We start from the raw sequence: 25,088 nt of genomic DNA, 5'->3' as shown, positions 1-25,088 counted from the left end.
TTCCGTCGCGGTGTGGTGTCGCGAAGTTGCCGTAGTTAATTTTTTCTCAAGAACACCTTGGACCTCCTGGCGCCGGCGGTGCCATACTCGTCCCGTAGGTGGCGTCGAATGAACGAAGGGACGTCCCTTTTGACAAACACGCCGATGTCCGCGCGAGAGCCTTCGCGCCTGATCAACTTAGTTGCCCCTTGGGGTGTCATCGGTTCCGCGACCAACCTGCTTAATGAAAGAGACCACTTGCGGAAGTGTTCATATACAGGGTTTGTCCGAAAAGTAATGTCAGTGATTATATTGTGAAGCGACTAAACGTCGCAGCGCGCTAAGACCAGTTGGGATTGGTGGAAGGGGAAGTTAGAATAAGCAGGCGTGGTCGCTCAGTCGTCTGCGACAATCTGGAGAGTAAGGACAAGGTTTTTCGTCAACTCATTTTTATTTACCGTGCAAGCCGTAATGCAGCGCTCGTTGGAACAAAGGATTGCCATCGAGTTTTGTGTGAAACTCGGCAAGTCTGCAGTGGAAACTTTTCCAATGATAAAGACAGCTTTTGGTGATAATTGTTTGTCAGAACGTCAAGTTTACCGGGGGCACAACGTCTTTTTAGAAGTTTGTGAAGAGGTGAGCGATGAAGCCCGCGCTGTACCGCCATCAATGACAATCAGCTACGAAATGTGAAGCGCGCGAGATATCTTTTGTACTCAGACCCTCGTTTGAGTGTCCGTTTAGTGGCACAGACAGTAAACATTCCAAAAAGTACCGTTCACGAGATTTTGACGAATAATTTTCAAATGCGAAAAGTGTGCGCGAAGATCTTGCGCAAAATATTAATGGACGACCAACAATCAAGCCGAGTTGAAACATGACAGAAGGTTTGGGACTTGTGCGAAAGTGACCCCCACGTTTTGGACAATGTCATCACAGGTGACAAGACTTGGGTGTTTGAATACGACCCCGAAACAAAAAGGCAAAGTGCCAAGTTGCACAGCTCGGCATCCCCTCGCCCCAAGAAGACCAGAATTAGCAAGTCAAAGTTCAAGACCATGCTGATTGTGTTCTTTGACATCAGTGGCCTTGTCCACCATGAGTTTGTACCTCATGGCACAACCGTGAACGCCAAATTCTACGTGAAAGTGCTCAAGCGACTCAAACGAAGGATTCATCGCACCCGGCCTGATATCGGGAGCGATTGGAAACTTCACCATGACAACGCACCATGCAGCCTGCACCGCCTTCCTTGTGACCCGCTTCCTGGCCAATTGAAAGATGTCAACGGTTCCCCAGCCGCCCTACAGTCCTGACGTGGCTCTCCCAGGCTTCATCTTCTTTCTGCGCTTGAAAATTCCCATGAAAGGACATCATTTCGCGACAGTTGGCAAAGTCGAAGAGGCTTGCACCAAGGCTCTAAAGGACATTCCTAAGGAGGCCTACCGTGACGCCTTCGATGGTTGGAAATCTCGCTAGAAGCAATGTAACGACGCAGGAGGAGCCTATTTTGAAACATTTTATTGTGTTGTACCGATCTGATCAATAATTTCTTTTTAATCGACTCACTGACATTACTTTTCGGACAAACCCTGTATAAATAACAACTAACAGCTAAACTAAGAACTATGCATGGGCAACTTTTTTAAACTGTAGCACTCATTGTGATCACAGTTACACGTTGACAATATCCAGTACGGGCACAGTACCGTTCGTACGCTACAAGTTTTTCATTGTAACTTTGCAGTTTTTGCCGTACATTAGGCATAGTAGGGTCAGAGCCGCTGGATCCGTTTATCTGAGTGCGTGGGCGTTCTCGCGGAGCGGGGCGAAGTCTCGAGCAGCGGCTGCGAAGTGGGGGAGCGTGACGTCAGCGGTCAACTGCCAGCGCGCGGGCTAAGGATGGCGTCGCGTGGTTAGAGAAACGGGAGCAGATGCGCGCCTTGTGTAAAGAGATGGCGTCGCGCGGGAAACAAAACATGAAGATGCTGGCTCGCGCTCTCGACTACTAAAACACATCGTTCTTGTTGTAGGTGGCGTCGTGAGTCTTCATACGCGGTGATTCGCATATCGTAAACAACCAGCGTAGTGGTTGCCGCGTTACACTGTAGCCGCGTTGGAGCTCCAAAGCAAACGAAGGTGTCTCAGCCGAACACAAATAATCTCCTTAAGGAAATCAATGTGTCCCAGCAGAACGCCAAAGACGGGCCCGTGCTTACGCATTTATAACAAACCTGCAACAGATCATCCCAAATTTTTTTTAAAGAAACAATACAGGCTAGATATACCAGGTGTTCAAAATTGAGCATTATGGTTTTCTTAAAGTTAGGCACTGGGAGGCACGTGAAGAGCACCTGCGCAAATAAGTTATGTTGCCAGGGGGACACAAAGTGAGGTGATAATTATCGCTGTCAGCAGCCGAATTGACTAAAATTGAATAATTAACTTTTTATTGACTGCAGTAAGAAACACGACTGCCTCTAAGTTTTCAATACAAACATACCCACTTACCGCAGTCGACAAAAAATAATTGTTCAATTTTAGTTAATTGGACTGTTCACAGCGACTATTATCATCTCACTTTGTGCCTCGATCGAAATGCGGCCGCCGCGGCCGGGATTCGATCCCGCGATCTCGTGCTCAGCAGCGCAACGCCTGAGCTGACTGAGCCGCCATGATGGGCTACAGGTGTTGCTCTAGAGGTATAAAACGCGGGTTTATCGTGAGCAGAAACGGTGAATTTCGACAAATATGAAAGGCTACTATCATCATCATCATCATTGACAGAAGCTGACCCCCCCCTCAGAAAAAACCTGGATCCGCCCCTGACTCTTATCATCCACCGCTCACGGCCGGCTGATTCCATTGATAATGCGAGCAGACCGTCGCTCTGACCACTGACAAACTGCGATAAGTGCGAAAAGGCATTATTACTGGAAAGGCATCGCTACAAAATACCGGCCCTGATGCCAGCTGGCAGTTTCAAAAATGGAAAGGAGGAGCCCTCTCTGAAAAGAGGGGGAGCTGTGCTTACATGCCATTTGTTAACTCTACGTGTTACATTTATCTGGAAAACTTGGCTGCAATGTTCATAGCTCCATGCTCTACCCACACAATGTGTTTGCTCACCAAGCTCAAGTGGTGGTTCAGGGCCCCTTTAAAACAAGCAGATTCCAACAAAAAGCAAATTCGAGGGGGAAAAAAAGTTTGCCGACATCGTGCGTCTATTATTTGCTTTTCTTATTAAAACAGTTCAACTGCATTTAGGTTACAGAGGTATGCATCCAATATTTTTTCAAAGAATATTTTACATTTTACTGACCCTTTTAATGTATGAATATAGAGAAATGGGGACATATTCTTGAACGGTCAGTTTCGGCGATATCACTTTCAGTGCTCACTTTATTGGCTAGTTTAGCAAAACCGCATAAGCTGATTTAGCACAATGACTACATCCCGCAAAAAGGATAGTATCGCCAAAAGTGATCATCCGAGAATACATCCCATGCTTAAGTAAGCCAATTAGTAGTTTCAAGCAAGTGTACCCCTGGGCTCAGCGCTGGGGCCACTGTTGTTTAATATCTACATTAAGCACCTAGCTAGCCTCACTTTTCAATCTACCGGGTACACGAGGTATTTGAGAACACAATGTTGGCTTCAGGTGGAGATGAATATCTCCAGCAAAAAAATGTATTTTCCACCAAACTTTGGGAAATACTTCTGTTACGATTTATTTCTACAATTACTCAATGTGTCCGCCATCCGCAGCAATAACCGATTCAATTCAGCTTTGGAAATGGCTGCATGCACAGATCAGATGTTGGCCATTGAGTCAACAATGGCGGCCTTCAACGAGTCTTTTGTATTATGTGCCTGTTTGTTGGCCTCTCTCTCAACGACTCCCCAGACATAGTAGTAGAGCAGATTTAAATCTGGAGAACGAGGAGGCCACAAGTTTGGGAGTGACGTGGTCATAGAAGTTGCCAGCCAGCCATTCCTGGGTGACACAGGTGGTGTGGGCGGGAGCCAAATCTTGCCGAAAGACATAAGGTCTTATTTTCGAAACAGCCTCTATCCAGGCCTTTACAACCGAGGCAAGCACGTACGCGGCAGCATTAATGCGGAGCCCTTCTGCAAAAAAGTGTGGCGGCATGACGTCACCCTCGTTGCTGATGACGGCTAACGCCATCACAGACGACGGAAATTTTGTGTGCATCACTGTAGGCACCTCATCAGCGCTTGCACAAAGCCACCTGTCGTCACAGCGGTTAACCTTTTGGTCCTGGTCAAAGTTCTTTTCATCTGAAGAAAACCAGAGCATTCCAGGCTCCTCAGGTCTCTTCAGCTTGCTTAGCAAGCGCTTGGACTGGAGCAGATGATTTTCCTCAGTTTTATCGGGAATTGCCCCCTCCTCATGACATAGGAATGGTACCTCAAGTCCTCGTTCGTGCACAGCGAGCCTGATAGTTAACTCTGCTCTTTTGCAATGGCCCGCATTGACTTCCCTGGGTCGTCACTCACGATGATTTGCAACCGCTGGAGAAAATCAGGGGTTCTGACGACGTCTGACCGCTGACTGTGCTTTTTCCTTTTCGCCACAGATGCCAAGTCACCGCCAGAACACATCAGTTCTGTCTGCATCTTGTAAACGAAAGACTTCGCTACGTTCAGAAAGGTGGCAAATACCAAGTCGCTGTGGTGTGCAGCCAGGGCGACGAGGACTGCATGGCATTTCATTTCCTGTGTCAACCTGTACGCTTACATGTTTGAACAAACTGAGCACTATGAATGATAAGGGGTCAACCAACAAGAAGTCGCACGCCTTGATAGATATGATGAGCCTGCTGGTGTCATTGGCAATAAGGAATAGTGTTCTCAAATACCTCGCGCACCCGCTATAATCAAATATCTTATGTATTTAAGGATGTTAAGCATCTAAGGATTTTTCACCCAAGCAAAACTCCCCAGGCTCATCATTTTTACAATACATAAACATGGGTCAGGCCATCTTCTAGCATAACATGGCACTGCGCTACACAATCATTTATGAACTACAGAAAAAAAAAGGTGTTTTAATTAACTCATGCATAACATTCTAAGGGGTCCAGGAACCTTAGACAACATTTGCAAAAAGAAAATAAACAGTGCACTCTAGTACACAATAGGAATCACTTACGGCTGCTGCTTAAGGGTGAAATTCTCCAGTGCTGGCAGCTTCGAATAGCCCTATTAACAAAATCAAGATGGGGAGAGGGCGAAGGAGGGGAGGAGGAAGGCAGTGCTGCATCAGCTCATGCTAATCTTGGCACTCAAGAAAAATATAATGCTACTGATTCTCACGACACAGCAATTCTGAAGAACCAAATAGCATATCTATGCAGAAATCAGCAAGCGAATAATTAAATTTAACAACTTATTTCATATCAAACAGCCCGACAATGTTACAATGTGAAACGCGATGTAAAATAGCAGACTGCACAGCAAAACCTAGTACAAAATAAGTGTGAATGACACAGCTATCAAATCATACAGAGAAAGGGGATTTAACTTGCAAACAATAAGGTTCTGCCATAAGTATTTATTGTTGTTATTTACTAATATACGATGACAACGGACACAGCCAAGAATAACAGAAGCCTGCCTGCACCAGGGCCAGGCTCAAAAAGGATGCACTTGGATAATGTCTCAGCACAAACTCCATAAGCATAATTCTGAGAAGTAAAAATGCTTCCAATTAAACTTAATTAATTTCTGCTAACACACTTTCTAATTCAAAACTGTTGGTGCTGTCTGAATGACTTAGAGCAATACCAAGAGTAGTGCTGGCACAGCAAGGGCTAATTATAACCGTAAAAAAAAATATTGAAAAGACCTTTGCAGGCACACTATGCTTAGTGCGCACTGCTGTCTCAGACCAAGCAGAAATTCTTTTCGCTTAAGGCCGACTTGCATGGCACATTTTCCATGGGAATCTAAGATCTTGGCATCTGTCAGGTGAAGTTCTTAAAGGGACACTAAAGGCAAATATTAGGTCAACGCAATCTGTTAAAATACCATTGCAGAAACCTCGCAGCGCTTGTTTCGTGCCAAGAAAAGACTCAGTTTAAAAGAAAATCGTGTCTGAAGGGTCCACATTCCTTTAGCGCAATTAAAATCGCCCGCCCCTGAGCGGAAAGTGGTCACGTTGCATATGCCATCGCCATCAGAGAGTAAAACGGCACCTGACAGAGTGCACCATGTTTTCTTTATGCAAAACACAAATGTGCAGCCATAGAAAATTCTTCCTCATTAGTAATTTTCAAAAAGCAGTTGCTACCATTTATCAATACCTAGTAGTACTCTGAATTGTTATCATGTATTGGTTGCTTTATATTGTAAAGGATTGATGTTTCAACTGTGTTTGTCTTCTAATATTTTGACTATATGGATTTTGTAACATACTGCTGTTCTACTCAACATTTATTGTTTATATAACTTCCTGACGCAAGGTCTCCATGCAGCCTTGTGCTCTGGGACCTCCTTCTGTAAATTTATCTATGTAATTTTTCCATTTGTGAAATAAGCACTGATTGATTGATTGCTTGATTGATAGAGGAACTGAGCCAAGACAGTACATGTATGTAGATGTATTTATGTGCAGGGCAGTGCATATATAACAGGAAATATCTGATGTGCTTATTTGTACCAAGTGAACCTAGGATTTCGCTGCACTTTGCCGCTGCTCTTGGTTAAGTGGCGTGGACCGTTCAGGCATCCCGCAACATCATATGGATGTGACATGGCATTTCCTGTGACCAGCAGTTTGTGCAAGTTTCGTGAACCAGCAAAACCAGCACGGCACTACGCAATAACTATTGAAATGCTGCCAAGGGCAACGTCAATGAGGTTTTTGTTTTTCTTTCTAAAAATGGCATAGAACTGGACAAGTAACATTTTCTTCCGTCTTATAATGCAATGTAATGATCTTTTATTACGAGTGGTTAAGTACTAGTGACAGAGTTGTAATGGGTGTCTACGTCATCGGGCTAGTACAGTAGTACTTGAATGTCCGGGGGGGTCACAAATTGCAGATCACAAATTGTGTCCTGCATTTACTTCAATTTTTCTATTACTAAAGCTCTGTTTGCGATAATATTGACGCGAAGTAAGCTGCCCACTACAGGCACCGATCGTCACAAGTCAGCTGCCCACTACAGGCAGAAGATCGCCAGAGAGAAGACGACGAAGGGCGCAGGTGTGCACGCATTCTCTTGAGTGTCGGCCATCATTAAAGAAGGCTGTTCTCTTTCGGCGAGTTCGTATTAATTATCTTCGTGACATTTTACTGGTGGAGGTGCTGGGTAACGATCCCAGTACCTCTCGTACCCACCCTTTGAAACCTGCTGGTCTTCTGCAACACCTGGACCCTCCTCCAGCACCGTTTCAACAGGTGGGAATGGACCTCCTCGGTCCATTTCCTACGTCGTCCACAGGAAACAAATGGATAGTCGTCGCAACGGACTACCTAACGAGGTACGCAGAAACCAAAGCTGTGCCCCGCGGAACCGCTACAGAAGTCGCAATGTTTTTTGTCCACGAAATCGTACTACGCCATGGGGCTCCTTCCATCTTAATAACCGATCGAGGAACTGCGTTTACTGCTGACTTAATGCAAGAGATCGTCACGCTGACCCACACCAATCATCGGAAAACCACGGCCTATCACCCACAAACTAATGGACTAACCGAGCGCCTCAACAGAACTATGGCTGATATGATCTCGATGTACGTTGACGTAGAGCACAAGTCATGGGACCAAATTCTACCATACGTGACATTCGCATACAATATGGCTGTGCAGGAAACCACCCGATTCACACCATTTGAACTGGTTTATGGGCGCTGCGTAACACCACCTTTACACGCCATGCTCCCGGTAGACAACGGAACAACAAGAAGTGACAACGCTGACGACATCATCCAGAAAGCCGAAGAAACTCGACAGCTTGCTCGCAACCACATCCGCAACCAGCAGAGTGCCGACGCCCGCCGTTACAACAGTGGCCGAAGGAACATCCAGTACGAACCCGGCGACTATGTTTGGGTGTGGACACCCGTCCGTCATCCGGGGCTGTCAGAAAAATTACTGCGCAGATACTTTGGCCCGTACAAGATCGTCAGGCGACTCAGCGACGTTAACTACGAGGTCGTCCCTCAGAGTACTACTATGAGCTCGAGCCGACGGCGAGCACGAGCCGAGATGAAGTGCCCCTGTGATCAACTCTCTCCCACGCCCTCTGTCGCCCTTTACCCTCTCCAACCGGCGACCGGGACGGTCGCTTTTCACGTGAGGAGTAATGACGCGAAGTAAGCTGCCCACTACAGGCACCGATCGTCACAAGTCAGCTGCCCACTACAGGCACAAGATCGCCAGAGAGAAGACGACGAAGGGCGCAGGTGTGCGCGCGTTCTCTTGAGTGTTGGCCATCATTAAAGAAGGCTGTTCTCTTTCGGCGAGTTCGTATTAATTATCTTCGTGACAATATTGACACCTTATACGCTCTCAAGGATTAATCTAGCACTTTAGCTGGACTTAATATTTGCCTTTAGTGTCCTTTAATGCCTGCCTGCACGTTTTCATGTGGGCGACGGCATTTCGAAGATTAAAAAAAAAAAAGAAAAAGTATGATGTGAACACCAATTAGTTTCCTACACAGCGCACAATTCATATGAACTCAGCAATTCGATGCGAAGAATGCTACAGCAGGCTACCCTTGTTTTAGGTCTAGCATGGTAACAAATGCCCCCCCCCCCCCCCCCCTGCGACTATTTTCACTACAATCAAAACTACTATAACCATTTATGATATTTCTGCACAGCAAATAAATTGCATTCATCACTATAGTGTTCTCTTTTTGTTAAAATTATCTTCATGGTAAGAGGCAACTGCAGCAGTGTACCATGCCAGGACTGTTATTGCCATTAGAGAGACCAAGGCATGCTCAGCTCAGTTTCCTATGCGAGAAATGTTCCAAGCAGGCTTAACAGACAATAGGCAATGAAGGGGAACTAGCCAACGTGTAACAAAAAAAGATATGTGACTACATACAGGCCATATCATGTCGTTGGGTGTTCCCAGCAAATCAATGATCAGTTCCAGTTGGTGAATCTCGGAGCGCCCTGGCAGCAGGGGCTTATGTAACAGCAGCTCCCCCAGGACACAGCCAGCAGCCCTTGTAACATGCAAGCATACAAGTGAGATACACGGCTTGGCCTACTCTATCGCCAGTATGGCTTGTTTTTAACATTACGCCCTACCATATGTCAATGGCTGTGGTCTGGGTCTTGGCTTGCAGCAGCAGTTCTGGTGCACGATACCTGAGAAAATAGGTGTCCAAATTAGAACACACACAGCAGGGAATAAAGTGATGACAACAAAGCTAATAGTACAGGTTATGCATGCTATGAGGTAAAACTAGTCAATCCACACATAGACTTCCATCTGCTCTAACTGTCAGCAACTGTCAGCAACTGTCACCTTTCTTGCCTCCTGTGAGGCTACAATGCTCCTTCAAATGTTGGCTCCATTGAGACAATACTAGACTGATTCCATGAATTTCACTACACCACTACAGCTTCAAAGGTTGGCAGTCCTTAGCAGGCTGAAGGGCAACTATGGTAAGAAGTGCATAGCCTTTTTTCCATAGCAAACCAGCTCAGCCCTTGATATGAAGAGGCAAGGAAGTGAGGATAAAGATTGTACAATAGGAGCAGGATTCAGGAGACTCACACCTCCACTTTCCCCAACACCATTGCAAGAAAAGCATATAGCAGAAGACAATGACAGCACAAATGGTAATTTGGAATGAATGTTAAAATCTAGCAGTAGTTAAGACAACTTTAGTAATCTAGATATTACCAGATACATGAAGAAATGCACTAATTACTAAAATTTTGAAAGAACTCACCAAAGTGTGACTACACGTGGTGTCATAGGTTTCACAGGAAGACCATACTTTCTTGCAAGTCCAAAATCAGCTACAAAAGAAAATCAGAAACATAATGAAAGACTAAAAGGGCAAACAGTGGCTAGCAATGATGATATCATGGCTCCCAACAGGAATAGCGTAAAGCAAGAAGAGATTTTTATTATTTTAGCTGGTGTTCGATACTGCATAACACAAGCACCATGAAAAAAAGCACCAGAAGAGGTGCTTTTTTTATTGCAGGCTTAAAAGGCTGTCATCAGATGTTTAAAACAAAGAACGAAAACCCAGAAAATGGATAAAGCAACTAACAAATCAAACCACAATGCATGATAAAATACCCGCATCTCATTTGTATACAACACTACAAAAGCAGCACTGATACATGTTTGCTTTCTTTACAAGAGTACATTTTCCAGAAGTTCAAAAGCAACTGTATTCTAGCTTCTGTTAGTATCTCAATAAAATCAAGGCAGACAACCAGAGGAGAGACAATGAACCAGCAAATGCACTCGGTGATTATACATTAACAAAAGACATGTTCCTTCATCCTGCCATTGACACAATCGCCCATTGGGTCCATGCATAACCGTCCACAAAATACAGTTAAACACTTTTATAACGAAGTGCTCGAAACCACCAAAATCATTCATTATACAGGTGACTCCGTTGTAAAGATCAAGCACCGTACCACTCATTCCCTGTTGAGCAGACTAAGCATATTCAGCAAAATAAAACCATTATTTAACATAAATTCAAGGAATACTTAGTGAACGAAGTTGACAACTTTCTGCAACGGAATGTACGAGCGCAGCCACCCTTATGACATTAAGGTTCACGCACGCCCTGTGGCAAAACTCGGGAGTGATGCAAGGTATGGCTGTAGAGCGTAAATGCCGCTATTATCCCCACCATTGTCGTTTATTTATTTTTTTTCATCTTCAGCTTTTTAACTGTTGCCTTCGTCGACCTTCACCTCTTTCCTGTCCTTGTTGGCTTCAGCAACATTGTCAATCATCAGTTCTGGGCAACTCACTACATAGTCAACCCCAACAAGTTCGTCAGCTGTCACACCCATTGCTGCGTTGCAACATGCGGCGTTCGAGTGAGTTGAGTGATTCCTGGAACTCTGCAACAAAACTAAAATAATTGCTGTGATCGGCACGCTCATCAAGCACATCAATAGTTCTAGCGCTGACCGTAGCTCAGTGGCAGCTGGGGAGGGCAGTGGCAGAATGCCTAGGTGCATTTGTGGTAAAGGAACAAGTTAGCTGTCAGGGATGTCTAAATTCCTTTGTTGTACAGGCAAATTTGCTGTATCAATCCTTGCTGTAGAGGCTTTTCATTATACACATAAAAAATATAAATTTGACCGGGACACATGCAATCTTTCATTATACCAGCAATTTCATTGTAGAGGCATTCGACTATACAATCAACAAAAGAACTGGGGTGTCTTTCTAACACAACTTCGTCTTGTTTATTGGCCAAACACATTCAAGAACTTGCATGCAAGCTTGCATGGAGCAGAGAAAGCAATGAAGTACTGTATCTACTGGTGGTGCACAACACGAAACAGGTCGCCACTACTTTAGTTTAAGCACATGTCCTGTGCATCTGCTTTAGCCCCTTATCTATTCCGTGGCACCTGTTATAATATTATGAATAGAGTCCGGCATTTTCGTTTAAAACTGAAACACACCTAAAAAATATCCAAAATTACGTTCTAACCAAAAAAAAAAAAAAAGAAACTTGCAATTTGGATCATAACAGAATATGCCACAGAAGAAAATGAGTAGAACAGGGTTATTTGCGAGAATTTCGCCATATCTAAATGCTATAGCATGATAGCAGCTGGCACTCATTTAGACAAGCAAGGAATAAGAACCATATCTGCACTAAATTATATGTACAATTAAATGCAGTTATCAGTTTCTTTCAGCTATGGCTGAGTGAGACTAAAAATAATCATATAATTTTTATGGTTTTTAATAAATGCAATAAACAAAATCCTCACTGCAGTCATTATGCCACTACTTAGCAACTTGCAGCCAAATCTTAAGAACATTCACTGAATTGCATGGTTAATACGTACGCATGAAGGTTGCATATGCTTCCCCATGGTGTCATCCCAAACAAACTATGCTTTCTTTCTTCTATTACTATGGTAATGTTACACTGATAAAAAATGCAGAGGGTGGGCATTGCACATCAGCTTAATGAGAAATACCGCTGGCATTGCGAAAAAACACATCAATGCAAATAAACATGGAAAGAATGGACAACTGCCAGAAAAGTGAGCAGAATTCTTGAGAAATAGAAACCAAAAATGCTGCACCTTAATTATAAAACAGCTTAAAGCAGCATAATTCCATTATTGAAGTGCTGCATTCATACCAGTAAACTACAAGATGGAACTATTCTAAGGTAAAAATCACAATCACAAAATAAAAAGGTATAACACAAACTGACCAATTTTTAGGCAGCCCTTGTCAGTCAGGAGGAGGTTTGAAACTTTTAAATCCCTGAAACATGTTAAGGCAAGAATAAGCAAAAGAGATATTAAAAACAACACTACCACAAAAGAGGCCACTGATTCCCAGTGCAGATCTAAAAAAAGAACTTTCTTTGGTCAAGTAACCATGTGTGATTTCATGCAACGTTACAAGCAAATATTGCTATTTTCGTGCCAACAAGAAGCAGGGTGTCAGCTTTGTTGTGCTGGCAATATCTTCACCTGCCATTTGACATAAAAAATGGTCAAATAATCTGGATACAAAACTGATGAATGCAAAAGCAAGACATGAAGACAGACACAATTTTGACACAGCATTACACAGTACTTTCTCCTCAGGTTTTGCATTTGTCAACAGATTACAAGTGTATAAACCATGGGTTCTCAAAGTAGCTTCCGCAGGCTCCTCCTCAGGGTTCCGCGAGCCACTGATATTCCCTGGTTCCGTGCTCGCCAAGTCCGCATTGCCATGGTCATCAGCGGAAATCATACGCGACAGCAACGTCGGAACGCTTCGTGCCTAATTGTGCCTTTAAAGCCTTGCGTTTATCACCGCGCATAACAATGCATCGGCGACTGGCCACATGCCTTCATAATTGCGCAATCACCATCCATGATCGCGTCAACACCCACCACGGTTTCGTCTGTAGCGGTTGCGGCAAACAATAGTTTCGCTTTGACTCAGTGCAAAGATGTCGAGGATGAAGCGGTGCTACAACGCAGGGACGGACAATTTGTTGGCAACCAGCTCAATGGCTAAAAAAAGTCGCAGTTTCGCCCGAAAGCGAAGCACCGATTGCGATAGCAAATTAGTAAACAGCTATACGAAGTAAGGATAGTAGTTTTATCGGCCGTATAAAGTTGTAAATATTCGGTTATTAACTAAATAAACAAGCACGGTGTCACGAGCGCACAGGTAAACATGAACACATCTCGCTCGATGACCGCGGAACCGCATCAAAACGCTGGAATGAGAAAGCGCGGCGGCGAGCAAATTGACCTTCGCACTGGCTCTCGCTTCAACGCGAATTAAACGTCGAAAGCACAGCGCATACGAAGCTCCCGGCACTAGGCGCATGCACTTTGTACCCATCGCAGATCGCTTTGAAGATGAGGCCTATGATAAGGAGCACCCGCGGGCGCACACACACTTCGGCCACATCGCAGATCGCTTTCAAGCTGCCCCCCCCCCCCCCCCCCCCCCAACCGTCTCCTCCTTTAGGCGCCTCGCGCGCGGTTCCGGCTGCCTTCCTCTCTCGCGTGCGCGAGATAAAGCTGCGGTTGCCGGCTCACCCTCACACGCTTTCACTCGCACACACAACGTATACCGCACGGCGACGGTTTTATCGCCGTTGGACTTTATACGGAACCTCACGGCGACGGCAAAAATGCGCTTGGAGTGTCCATATAATTGCTATCGCAATAAAATGTCAAGCAGAAACTCCTCCGCGAGTTGTCTTTGTGCCAGTCTTTGCGCCACTTGCTCATCTCCACGCAACCTGGTGTCATTATACTTGATCCGACCACTACAAACGACAGCGCTGCGGCCTGCGGCGACACGAACTGGTGCGGACGGAGGCGCAAGGTACATTGATAACGCAAGCAAAGTACTGCAGGTGGCGGCGCCATGTGCGCTGATTACGTTCGATCATCATAAACCGTTATCGCTCTTTTAGCTCCTTGTCCATCCCTGCCGAAGCGTTACCAACCGTGATCAAAGGACTCCGGCGGCACGGACCGACCAAACGTACTCTGGCACAGCCGCGCGGACCGTATCTTAAAAGCGATCCGCGAAGCGGACAGACTGTGCCGACTGCTGCTAACTTCGCGCGTTGTGTTTTCGCCGCTTCGTTTGCGTTGAATTCATTGGAACACGAATATCCTCTGAACGTCCCGATTAGATCCGAACGTACAAGTACTAGTTAGGACGTCCAGTGGATAATATGATGACATTAATTTCGGGGCGTCCTATTTAAAACATCCTTCGGAAATCCACAATATTGAAGTCCTGGGATCTAAACAAATCCGAAAACTTTAATCCTATGGATGTCCGAAGTATGTTTTCAACGGGATGTCCCATACCGGGCATATGTGGGACGATCACACACAATCCAAATCGTACGTACTACGTACGTGATCTTATCGAGGCAATTTAAGTCTCCTGTACGGCTGCCCTCAACGCACGCTCTTCCGAAAAGACATGTCAGAGAGCAACGTGAAGCTGCCGCACTCAGATCTAACTGCCAAAAAGACGATAAATGGAGAAGTTGGAATGAACGACCCAAACTACACAAGTATATTGGGAGGAAACGTCACGAACGTAGAGCACTGAAACAACTGCGCATTGCCACCTACCGCAAGGTGTAACCGAATCAAACGTGTCCTACGCTCTCCGACATGCTCAGCATGTCGAAACAGCCGAGTACTGCAACCCCCGCCGTAGAACAGGTACTGCCCTTATCCAGTCAAATCGCCGCCATTCGCCACTGCCTGTTGCATGTACGCTTTGCGCTGTTTTGCGCGAAGTCGGTCACATGACTCAACGGCGCCGTTTTATTGGGACTCTTCGCCCTAATCAGTAGGCTTCTAATGCCTGACGGTTGGTGCGCTCCGGGCGCTCCGCCTTCAGTTCGCGCGTTGTCTCGGTACGTGGTGGTTGTGTAACGCGCTCATCAGTTCCCGCGTGAACGTTTGCCAGCTCCAGATGAATGTTTCGTGAGCTCAATCTCCACGGCGCATGTACGTCTTACGCCTATCAAAAGGTGAGTGACAGTTCATGGAGCCAGTGTTTTTATATTAGCAGGCCTGCAACCTTTTCGAATAGCGGGTCGTCGTGTTTGCGCGTAATCGAATACCGGGCATTCTACATCGCCATTGTTGGCGGCAACGGTAACATCAATCGGCCAGTGACGATCCGTTAATTGTGATCCCGCAATACTGAGTTTGGTCGCATCGTACTGCTTTTCTGCAAACTTTAGAGCTTATTCTGTGCTATACTGTTTCCGTGCAGCGCTGAGAAAAAAAAAAAAAAAAAAAAAAGATCCTTCCATGTAGCTCACAGGATGGGTACGCGAGAGTTATCGCTGTGTCTTTCTTGAACAGTGGCGAATAATAATAAAAATATTAATAGTAACTGTTCCCGACATGAACTGTACGGAATAGCCTTTCCTGAACTTCGCTTGCGTTTTGTTTGCGCAACCGCGATTGCAAGAGCAATCGTACAACTGCGTAAGGTTGGAATAGCTGAACTTTTGTAAGCATTTGTGTCACGGTCGGAGCACTCAATTACTGCACGTGATAGCCGGTCGCGCTGCTGAATTTAACCACGCGCGTCTTCAGGGTTGTGTTTGGCAAATAGTGTCGTGCACGTTGTCGGAATAACGAAACCTTTAGGCGACCTGTAAGACCTCAGCTTATTGCACGTTGTCGGATGCATGGTACTATGGGGCTACGTCAACTTTACTACGTCTCAGCTCTGTAACGATCGAAACGTTTACGCTAATTAGCTCGTTCGCCCGTGGTCGCATTGTTTATTATGAAAGCTTGTCTGAGTTGACTTTCTGTGACGCGCTCGCAGTGATTGCCCGTGTCGCTTAAGCTTCGTCTGCCATTGGCGTTTTGTTTGCGTAATGATTGCGATAGCAATCGTAAAAGTGCATATGCATTAACTGAAGTACATTTATTTGTGTTTATTTATTTAATTTTTATTTTATTTAAATATCCCGAATGCCACGTGTGCGTTGCAGAGGGGAGTGGGATTCTATACAATACGTGGAAATCGCGGCTTTGAAGGATGATGGAACAGCTGGTCGCTGTCCTTGGAATGAAGGAATAAGCGTGCAGGTTCGAGCGCGAACTTGGGACGTGGAATACAGATGTATTCATCTGTATCACGATCGGAGCACTTGCTGCACGTGATGGGTAATTGGCCGGCCGCGCTGCTAAACTTTACCACGCTTGTCTTTACGGCTGGTATATTCGTGCCAAACAGTGCCATGCATGTTTCTCGGAATAACGAAACTTCTGGGCGACTTTAAACTGCTGCCTATTTACATGTGGTCGGATGCATGCTATTACGATGGTAATAAGATCACGCTTAGGTGTCAGCTTCCTGTAACGATCGAAACATTTGCGCGCTATGGCTCCTTCACACGTGGTCGTATTGTTTGGTATTAATAACTGAGAACGTTTGTCTCAGTAGCGCACCCAGGATCTCTGCTAGGGGGGGGGGGGGGGGTTGACAGTTTGCCAATACCATCTAAACAGCACTAATTTCAATTTCTTCACGGGAAATTGTCAAAAAATGCGCTTTTTGCGAGTGTGCGGACGATTTCGCGTCTTACCTCTTAGTCGCAGTACTCAAATGCGCAAGGAAAGAAAAGGGGTTAAACAAAAGGGGGGGGGGGTTAAGTTAAGGGGGGGGGGGGGGGTTATAACACCCGACCCCCCCCCCCCCCCCCCCCGTCGATGCGCCACTGGTTTGTTTTTATGGACTGCTAAATTTGTGTCACGCGCCTGCCCTCACTGATTAACCGCGTCGCTTAAGCTTCGTCTGCCCTTTGAGTTTTCTTTGCCTAACCGCGATTGCGAAAGCAATCGTAAAACAACCTAAGCTTGGAATAAGTAAACTTTTGTTGGCATTTCTATCACTATCGGAGCACTTGCTGCCCGTAATGGTTGGTCGGCAGTGCTGCTGAATTCCCCCGCGTTTCCTTTAGGCCGGTATATTGCTCGTGCCAAAGAATGGCTAGCCATGTGTGCGCGACATGCTGTACAAGATGAAATTCATACCACACTGTCTCTTTCGAACTACGAAACCGTTGCATCCCCATATTGCCATTATATTCTTTGTGAAGCTGTAGTCGACGTTCGCCCGATTTTTTATTATTATTCCGATAATAGGGACACTTCAGGCGAAATTCCGCTGACGCGGCGTACGCAGAGTACGTGCGCCGCCGTGGGTTGTGGCTTCGTGAGCGCTGGGCCCGCGCTGCTTTACTGTCGAAGGCCGCGTAAACTTAGCTCTGCAAAATCTGGAAACGCGTAGATCTGGTAACTGAAAGATCTGGTAGCTGTAGCAGCAAGAAGCGATCGCTTGTCGCTGCTGCCTCGCTTCATCACGCCAACCTTCCGACACCGAGTTCCCCTGCCATCGAGAGAGATGTGTTCATGTTTGTAAGCGAATGTTTAATTTACACTGGCGATAACACGTACTAGCTGCTTAATTTACTCATTATAGCTGTCTGGTAATTTGCTATCGCAATCACTGCTTCCCGTTTCGGGCGAAACTGCGACATTTTTACTGTTGTCAGCTCGTTTGACAAAGCCATGCAGTGTAGAGACATTCGGCGAATTCCTTTTATCCTTGCGCAGTGATTCCACTCCTGCGCCAAAGTGCGCCAAATGGGATTTACTGCGCCAAACATTCTCGGGTTTGACGGCGTCTATCGCCGACAATTGCACCACCGGGGAATTAAAACGTGCAACGTGATGATAGGGCGTTGCAACCTTAGTTGCAAACAGGAGACGAAACAGTAGTAGCGCGTGCGTCCCGATTAAGCCACAGTGCCACGCACGGCGCCGACGCGGCGCGTCTGCCTTGCAAGGCGGCTCAACGGCAAAGTGCGGTTTCTGCGGTTCCAGCTCGTGGCTTCAAGGTCAATTGGCGATTAATCGGCGGCAGTTATCTACTCCGGAAACGCAGCTAGGTAGAACCCCGCTGATACGTTTTTCACGGGACCGTTAAAAAAAAAATAAACTGTGAGAGTTGAGAAGCAAGAAAAATTGAGAAATGTGAGTAGTGTTGAACTGCACACAATATTTTAATTCTTACGTGAGAAAAAAAGTCGGTTTTGCCCGAATGCCGAAGCATCGATTGCGATTGCAAATTAGACAGCTATACGAAGTAAGGCTAGTAGTTTTATCGTCCGTATAAACTTGTAAACATTAGCTTATTACCTATATTAACAAGCATGGTGTCAGCGCGCACAGGCAAACATGAACACATCACACTCGATGAGCGCGTGTATGAGCGCGAACACGCGCTGACGAATGCTGGCGTGAGGAAGCGCCGCAGCAGTAGAGATCGAAGTAACCTTCGTGCTGCTGTTTACCGCTTCAATGCAAACTGAGCGCCGAGAACACACCGTACGCACAAAGCTACGAGCCGCCGACGCGTCTATACTTTTAAAGGAGTACTGACACAAAAATTTGAAGTCGAGATAACTCGTGAGATCGATTTAGGAGGACACACACATCGTCTACAAAATATCAGCGGCGAATATAGCTTAGAACATATTTAAAATAAAATTTAAAAGTACGTGCCGCAGCCACCCGCAAAGCGCAGCACCTCGCGACATTGACATCAAGGAAGGATTGTAAATAATAACCAAGAAAACGCTACGTCACCGTAGCTACGTCACGAGTTTGCGCTGCCGTCGGGTCGGGGCCGGCGAGCAGGTTCCTCGCCGCTCCGATCGTCCCGGTGCTTTTTTTGTAGCGTTAGCTACACTGGCATAGCCAAGCCCGTTTCGCGCGGCACATCAAGAGCCGTGCTGCGCATGCGCAAGGATCAGTGAAGTCACACGGCTTGCGCACCGGAGCCGGCACCGGAGCCACCGGAGCCGCCGCCGCGCGCGACTCACCGCCGCCGGTCTGCGCATTCCAGAGGAGTGACGTTGTAGCCGTGGTAGACGCACTGGCGCCGGCGCACGCTCGCTGTGCAGTCGCCGTCTGACACTGCGCTGGAGCCGCTGCGCTTCTGACTGGCGTTTGCCAGTGTGGTATAGCCATGGAGAAGGAGAGCGCAAATGCTGCTCAACAGCGCAGAAGAACGGAGAAAGAAGCTTGACTCATCGGATCCCGAAGTAGTTGCCTGGCAATTAGCGGTTGAGCGTAGGAGACAACCAGGAAAGCTAAGAATAATCAGCTGAACCTTTGCTAACGCTACGTATATCCTGGCATAGCCGAGCTAAGCCACTGCAACTTTTTTTTTTCTCCCTGGTCGAGACGCTCGCCTCGTTCGCCGCTGACGGCGGCATAAAAATCGGCTCAATTGTTTCTGACAACAGATAACTCTTAAGAGTAAAGTGACCTCGAAAGTGTGCATGTTATGAAACGTTGTGCGATATAGTTAATTGTTGGCGTGGTTTTGGCTCGCAAGCGGTCAGCGCAGCCGCCGCAGCAATCGTCTCTACGAAGCGGCTCGCCTTGCTAACGTGTTTTCTCATCGCTACCAACGCCGTCGGCAAAACTAATTGCACTGTCAGTTATGAGCGCCATAAATGTGCAGACGTTGATTGTGTTGACGAATATAGGTGCTTTGTTACGGGCTGCGGACGGATCGCAAGGGCCGTTAGCCCCGGATCAGACAGCCAGAGAGCTAGGCCTATACCGTTCCCCAGCGATCGCCAGCTCGCCTGTGGTGGATCGAATCAGAAGTGGTTGGCCACGTCAAATACGGTGGCGACTCCCGCCTCGAGGAAATAGTTGCCGCTGGATAACGAAAACGAGGACGGCGACGACATCGCAAAGCTCGTGCAGGCGTAGCAGACGAACTAGCAACACGAAGCTGGCTCGCCTGCGAGCGCGCTGGCTTGAATACGTCACAATTTTGTGCGATCACGTGTTCACTGTGTTTACAATCCCTCTTCGCCCATCTCGTTGCTCTCTGAAACCGAAACATGGACTGGTCGCTGCAAAGAAAACTCCAAATAATTACCTGTAGCGTTCTGAAGCAAATGAGGTTTCGCACCGTGATTACTGGGTCATTAGCTACTTATTACGGCAGAAAAAACAAGCTCGAAAATTTCTGTGTCAGTACTCCTTTAAAGTCCCTATATAGGAAAAGTACCGCCATCCTTTGATCAACGCCGCTTCTCTCTCTCTCTCTCTCTCCAGTATCTCCTACTGGACGATGATAGCGCGCGCTTTCACTTTATATTAGAGTGTACTAGACAATATTCTAGTACACTCTACTTTATATATATACAACTTTTTTTTCCGTCTCAGAGCCATGTTGAAAGTCACTCGCCGCAGTCGCCGGCGGCGGCGCGCGCCCGGCCTGAAAGCTTCAACGAGGACTTTCTAGGGGCGCCACCGCCGACTTGCTTTCGCAAGCAAAAAGTAAAAAACAAGCACTTTAGGAGAGGAGACGGCGGAGGATAGAGTAAATGGCGGTACTTTTACTATATAGGGACTTTACCTACCCCCAACGCAGATCGCTTTCATGATGAGGACCGCGCGCCGCCGCAGTTGATGCCAGAGTAGAACGCCGCCCGCTATCCCTCGCCGGTGCCTCGAGCGCGCGCTTCCTCTTTCTAGAATCTCCCTCCGCTTCCTCTCCGCTTTTCTTTCTTGCGCGCGATATTTGGCCGCGGTCGTCGGCTCCCCTCACACGCTTTTACTCGCACATACAGCATACGGCGCGCGGTGACGGCGTTATCGCCCTTGGACTTTATACCGAATATCTATGCGTCGTAACCAATTTTAGGGCCCTAACGCGTCATTGACACGATTTTAGATAGCAAATACGGATCTCGAAGGCCATGCTTTTGCTGACGTAAACCGAAAATACGTTATAGGTGTCGCCCCCGGCACTTTGGGCGGCCAATACCATCGTCAAGCCACCAAGCCAAGCGACATGAAAAGTCAAAATGGCCGCTCGGGCTGGTGCGGGGTGGCAGTTCGCAACGCATGATGCGAGGACGGTCTCACAGTTGCGACGCAACAGCGGGGTAACCAATGCATTGGGTCTTATGGGAGCTATGCCGGGACCGGCCGAAAACGACGGAACAGCCGGGAAAACGCAACACCCGGGTACGCGGGTTTCTACTGTAGCTTGTTTGAAGCGCAGCATGACGTGATTATAGTAACTGCATGCCGCCAATGTGTCCATCATTTCTGTGTCAGGATATACCGAATGACATCTGGGAAAACTAGCAATACATGAAACAATATCAATTTGTGTGTGTGTCGCATGCACAGAAGAGCATTTTTTTCTCCACGAGATCTGCAATGGATGGAAATGTTACCAAGCTTCTCGTAAGAACGTGCAAATTATTCAGGTCTTTGAATGTAAATTGCAACTCGCTTTTTCGAAATACTTCAGGATGTGAAAAATCAGCTGCTCCCAAATGCCAAATTGCCTCCTCCAAATTGCTCCAAATCATAAGTCCGCAGTAGCATCACTGCTTGCGCTTAGTTGAAGTTATCACAGCTTTTCTGTTGACTGTTAGCTCAGCTAGTTTGTATAAATCCACAAAGAAGCAAAGTTGCTATCAGAACCAGCAGATTGCTGTTAGAAGTGCAGGTTGTTAACATGCACAAGGTGGATAGTAATTTTTGCACATATTTCTAACACATGTTTCTTTGCATACTTAACAGCCCAGCTGTGTGCCTTCCATCAGCCAGGTCCACTGAAGCAAGCCCACAGAAAACCCCGCTAACGTTCTTAACATCTATGATCCATGCCTGCCAACCTAGCAATATGAAAATTCGGGAGACCGCCGTGCGAGGAGTGGGGGGTCAAACAAATTTTGACCCCCCCCCCCCCCAAATGCTGCCGCCGTGCGAAACGGTGCACTTGGTACCGAGTCCATACTTGTCACGACTCCGCGAAGTGACAAAGCACAGAAACTCCGTCGTGTATGAGCTCAGAAATACTTGTAAGTACTTATTCTTGGCTTTTGAAAGTGCCATCTATCATTCCAATTAAACTCGGGGAAACAGAGTAGTTAGGCATTCGCACTTCTCTCGACAACCTGACAAAGCCAACTGAAGCCTAGTGCACTCACGGTCATATAACGACTGGATTGCTAAAAACACGCAACCCAGCCTGAGACAAGCCAATCCGGAAAATCTAATATGGCAGCGTTCGTCAGTTGCTTGCGTTCGTGGTGGTGCCAGTGACCGCTACCACGATTCGAGGTGCATGCTGGTGACTAACTGCTCACGCACCGCTTTCTCGCATGGCTGTATTACAAGGCGTTAAAACAAAAACAAAAATGGCCGCCCTCCCGCTCTGCGAACGTCCAGCGAAGCTGTATCAAACACCACACATTATCGAGCATTGTATTCACGCTATTCTTCTGGTGTCTTTAATTTATGTGGTCTACCCATCGGAGTCTTAAAATTAACTGAATGAGTAGCTAGATCGGTTTCCCTTTCATATACGAAAGCGTGGCGACGTCACTAAGTATATATATACGTATATATATATATATGCTGTATGCCTGATTGGAGAGAAAGATATGCCGTTTGCCTACAATTGTTAACCTTTGTAATTGTACGCCACAAAATTTTTCGACCAACGAGAAGGATACAGCTTCGCTGTAAAAAAAAAAGTGCTGTGGCGGCCACTTTTCGGGAGATGTGAGAAAAATTCGGGAGGCTCCCGGACAATTTGGGAGAGTTGGCAGGTATGGTGATCTGAACAGTGCATTTTCGTGTCTGCGACCGCTGAACTGATGCTGCCGCACGACTCTAAATTATGTAGCCGTCAACGTACCCGTGATCTCTTCTCCTCTCCATCTGCAACCATGGATGAAAAGCTGCGCCCAGCCAGTGGTAACTTCCTAGGAGCCTATGTATTTATGAACCCAGAGTTTTGTGGGTCTACGACTGTTTATGCAAGTCTACAAAAATGCCGTACTAAATTTGGTAGTACCTGTGAACTCAAGTGCATTTTGTGTCTGCGACCGCTGAAGCCAGCCTGCAGCATGCCTTAGTAAATTGTGTAGTCGCCAAGATACCTGTGATCTTTTCAGAAGTATTTGTATCTGCAGCCATGGAAGAACAGCCACATTCAGCCTCTGGTAACTTCCTTTAAGGTTGTGTGATAGCCGTGAATTTTTAGTGTGAATTTGTGTGTGACTACTGAAACAAGCCCACACAAAACCCTGCGTTTCACTTTTGATATGTGTGAACTCATACAATGCGTTTTTGGCTCTGTGTCCGCCGAAGCGAGCTTGCTGCGAGCCTTCAGTTAAATGTGTAGTTGCCAACGTACCTGTGACCTCTTCAGCAGTATTTGGCTGCGACCATGGAACGCCGCATTCAGCTTCCGTTATCGTGCTTAGAGTAATGTGAATTTTTGTCTGTGACCACTGAAGCACAGCAAGTATCTTGTAATTTCTAGTAGCTGTGAACTCAGTTTGGTTTTGTGCTGAAGCAAGCATCTAGTAACTGCTTTTGTACCTGTGTTTGCGCCTGTACCGTAACTGCTGAAATAATAGTTATTTTATTAAAGCCAAATGATCTCAAATTTTTTTTAATTTTTTACTGTGTGCGGCCACTGAAGCAAGCCTGCAGAAAGCCTGGAGCAACTTTCTTGATGGCTAAGACACCTGTGAACTTTTTCAGCAAATTTTGCATTTATGTGCCTGCGAACGCCAAAGTGAGCCAGCCCGCAGTGGCCTCCCACTAACTTCCTTTGTGCCCCCCACCTTTACAGAGGGCTTTTAAAGTCCTTTTACTGGCCAAAGTGCATCTGCAAAATATTTGCTCAACTGGAATTGTCTCATCACTACTCGAAAGTGTCAATGTTTGCTCTGGTGACCTTTACCAGAATTTGTCATCAATACAGAGCGCATTTGCACTGTGAATGGGTGACCATATGGCAGCTGATCTAGTCTCAAGTAACTTCGTTAAGGCCATGTAGTTGTGACAGTAGTTGACATCTTTAGCATTATTTGTGTTAGTGTGTGTCACTACTAAACACGGTCTGCAGAGAGGCTCTAGTAACTACCTTAGTGGCTAGCATATCTGAATTTTTCAGAACATTTTGTGTTGATGTGCCTGCAACCACTGAAGTGAGCCGGCAGCAAGCCTCATAACTTCCATAGTGGCCTCACCACGAGTTCTTAAGTTTTCTAGCTAGCCAAAGTGCATTTGCAAACTTTTTAATTGCTGCACTCTTTTACTGGCCATGTTGCGTCATAACCTCTAATGGCTGAGCTTGTATGATCAAATTATTGAGTCCTATTTGTTTGGATTGATGTGCTTTACTGAAAACTGCTCAATGCATTTGAACTTGTGATCTTCCTGCTGCCATTTTATTGAAATAAATGTTTTTACAATACAGTTAAACCTGGATATAACGAAATTGACAAATTCCCGAAAAACTTCGCTATAAAGAGGATTTCGTTATATGCAGGTTCGGCACGAAAATTCGAAAAAGAAACGCTTACCGTATTTACTCGATTCTATCACGCCCTCGATTGTAACGCGCACCCGTTTTCCGTTTTCGTCGAAGCACTCATCCTTGGAATGTCACACCAGGTATTGGATGCGTGGACGCGTGTCGTTTCGCACAAGCGCGAGGCATCGGAAACCATGAGCGAGCGTCACGATGGCGTTGTAGCGTCGTATATTGTTACAGTAGAACCCCGCTGTTACGTTCCCGGGTGCTGCGTTTTCCAGGCTGTTACGTCGTTTTCGGCCAGTCCTGGCACAGCTGCCTAGAACCCAATGCATTGGTAACCCCGCTGTTGCGTCGCAACTATGGGACCGTTCCCGCATCGTACGTTGCGAACTGTAACCCCGCGCCGGCCCGAGCGGCCATTTTGACTTTTCATGTCGCTTGGCTCGGTGGCTTGACGATGGCATTGGCCGCCCAAAGTGCCGGGGGC

The 25,088-nt window shown here is 46.5% G+C and overlaps 1 protein-coding gene across 3 annotated transcripts in view; it reads right to left on the bottom strand.

Annotated features, from left to right (window-relative positions):
• The window catches only part of LOC119436180 (cyclin-dependent kinase 10-like), a 70,914-nt gene that overhangs the window by 26,224 nt on the left and 19,602 nt on the right, over positions 1-25,088 (bottom strand). For all 3 annotated transcript variants that reach the window (XM_049655983.1, XM_037702950.2, XM_037702951.2), the window contains exons 7-11: positions 12,417-12,469; positions 9,927-9,996; positions 9,277-9,336; positions 9,068-9,191; positions 5,156-5,205 (exon numbers count right to left, since the gene is read on the bottom strand). In XM_049655983.1, coding sequence (XP_049511940.1) covers positions 5,156-5,205; positions 9,068-9,191; positions 9,277-9,336; positions 9,927-9,996; positions 12,417-12,469 — 357 coding nt within the window. The remainder of the gene's footprint in view (positions 1-5,155; positions 5,206-9,067; positions 9,192-9,276; positions 9,337-9,926; positions 9,997-12,416; positions 12,470-25,088) is intronic.

This window comes from Dermacentor silvarum, chromosome 1 (assembly GCF_013339745.2).
Source record: "Dermacentor silvarum isolate Dsil-2018 chromosome 1, BIME_Dsil_1.4, whole genome shotgun sequence".
Taxonomy (NCBI): domain Eukaryota; kingdom Metazoa; phylum Arthropoda; class Arachnida; order Ixodida; family Ixodidae; genus Dermacentor; species Dermacentor silvarum.
This window is presented reverse-complemented; position numbering and strand designations above follow the sequence as displayed.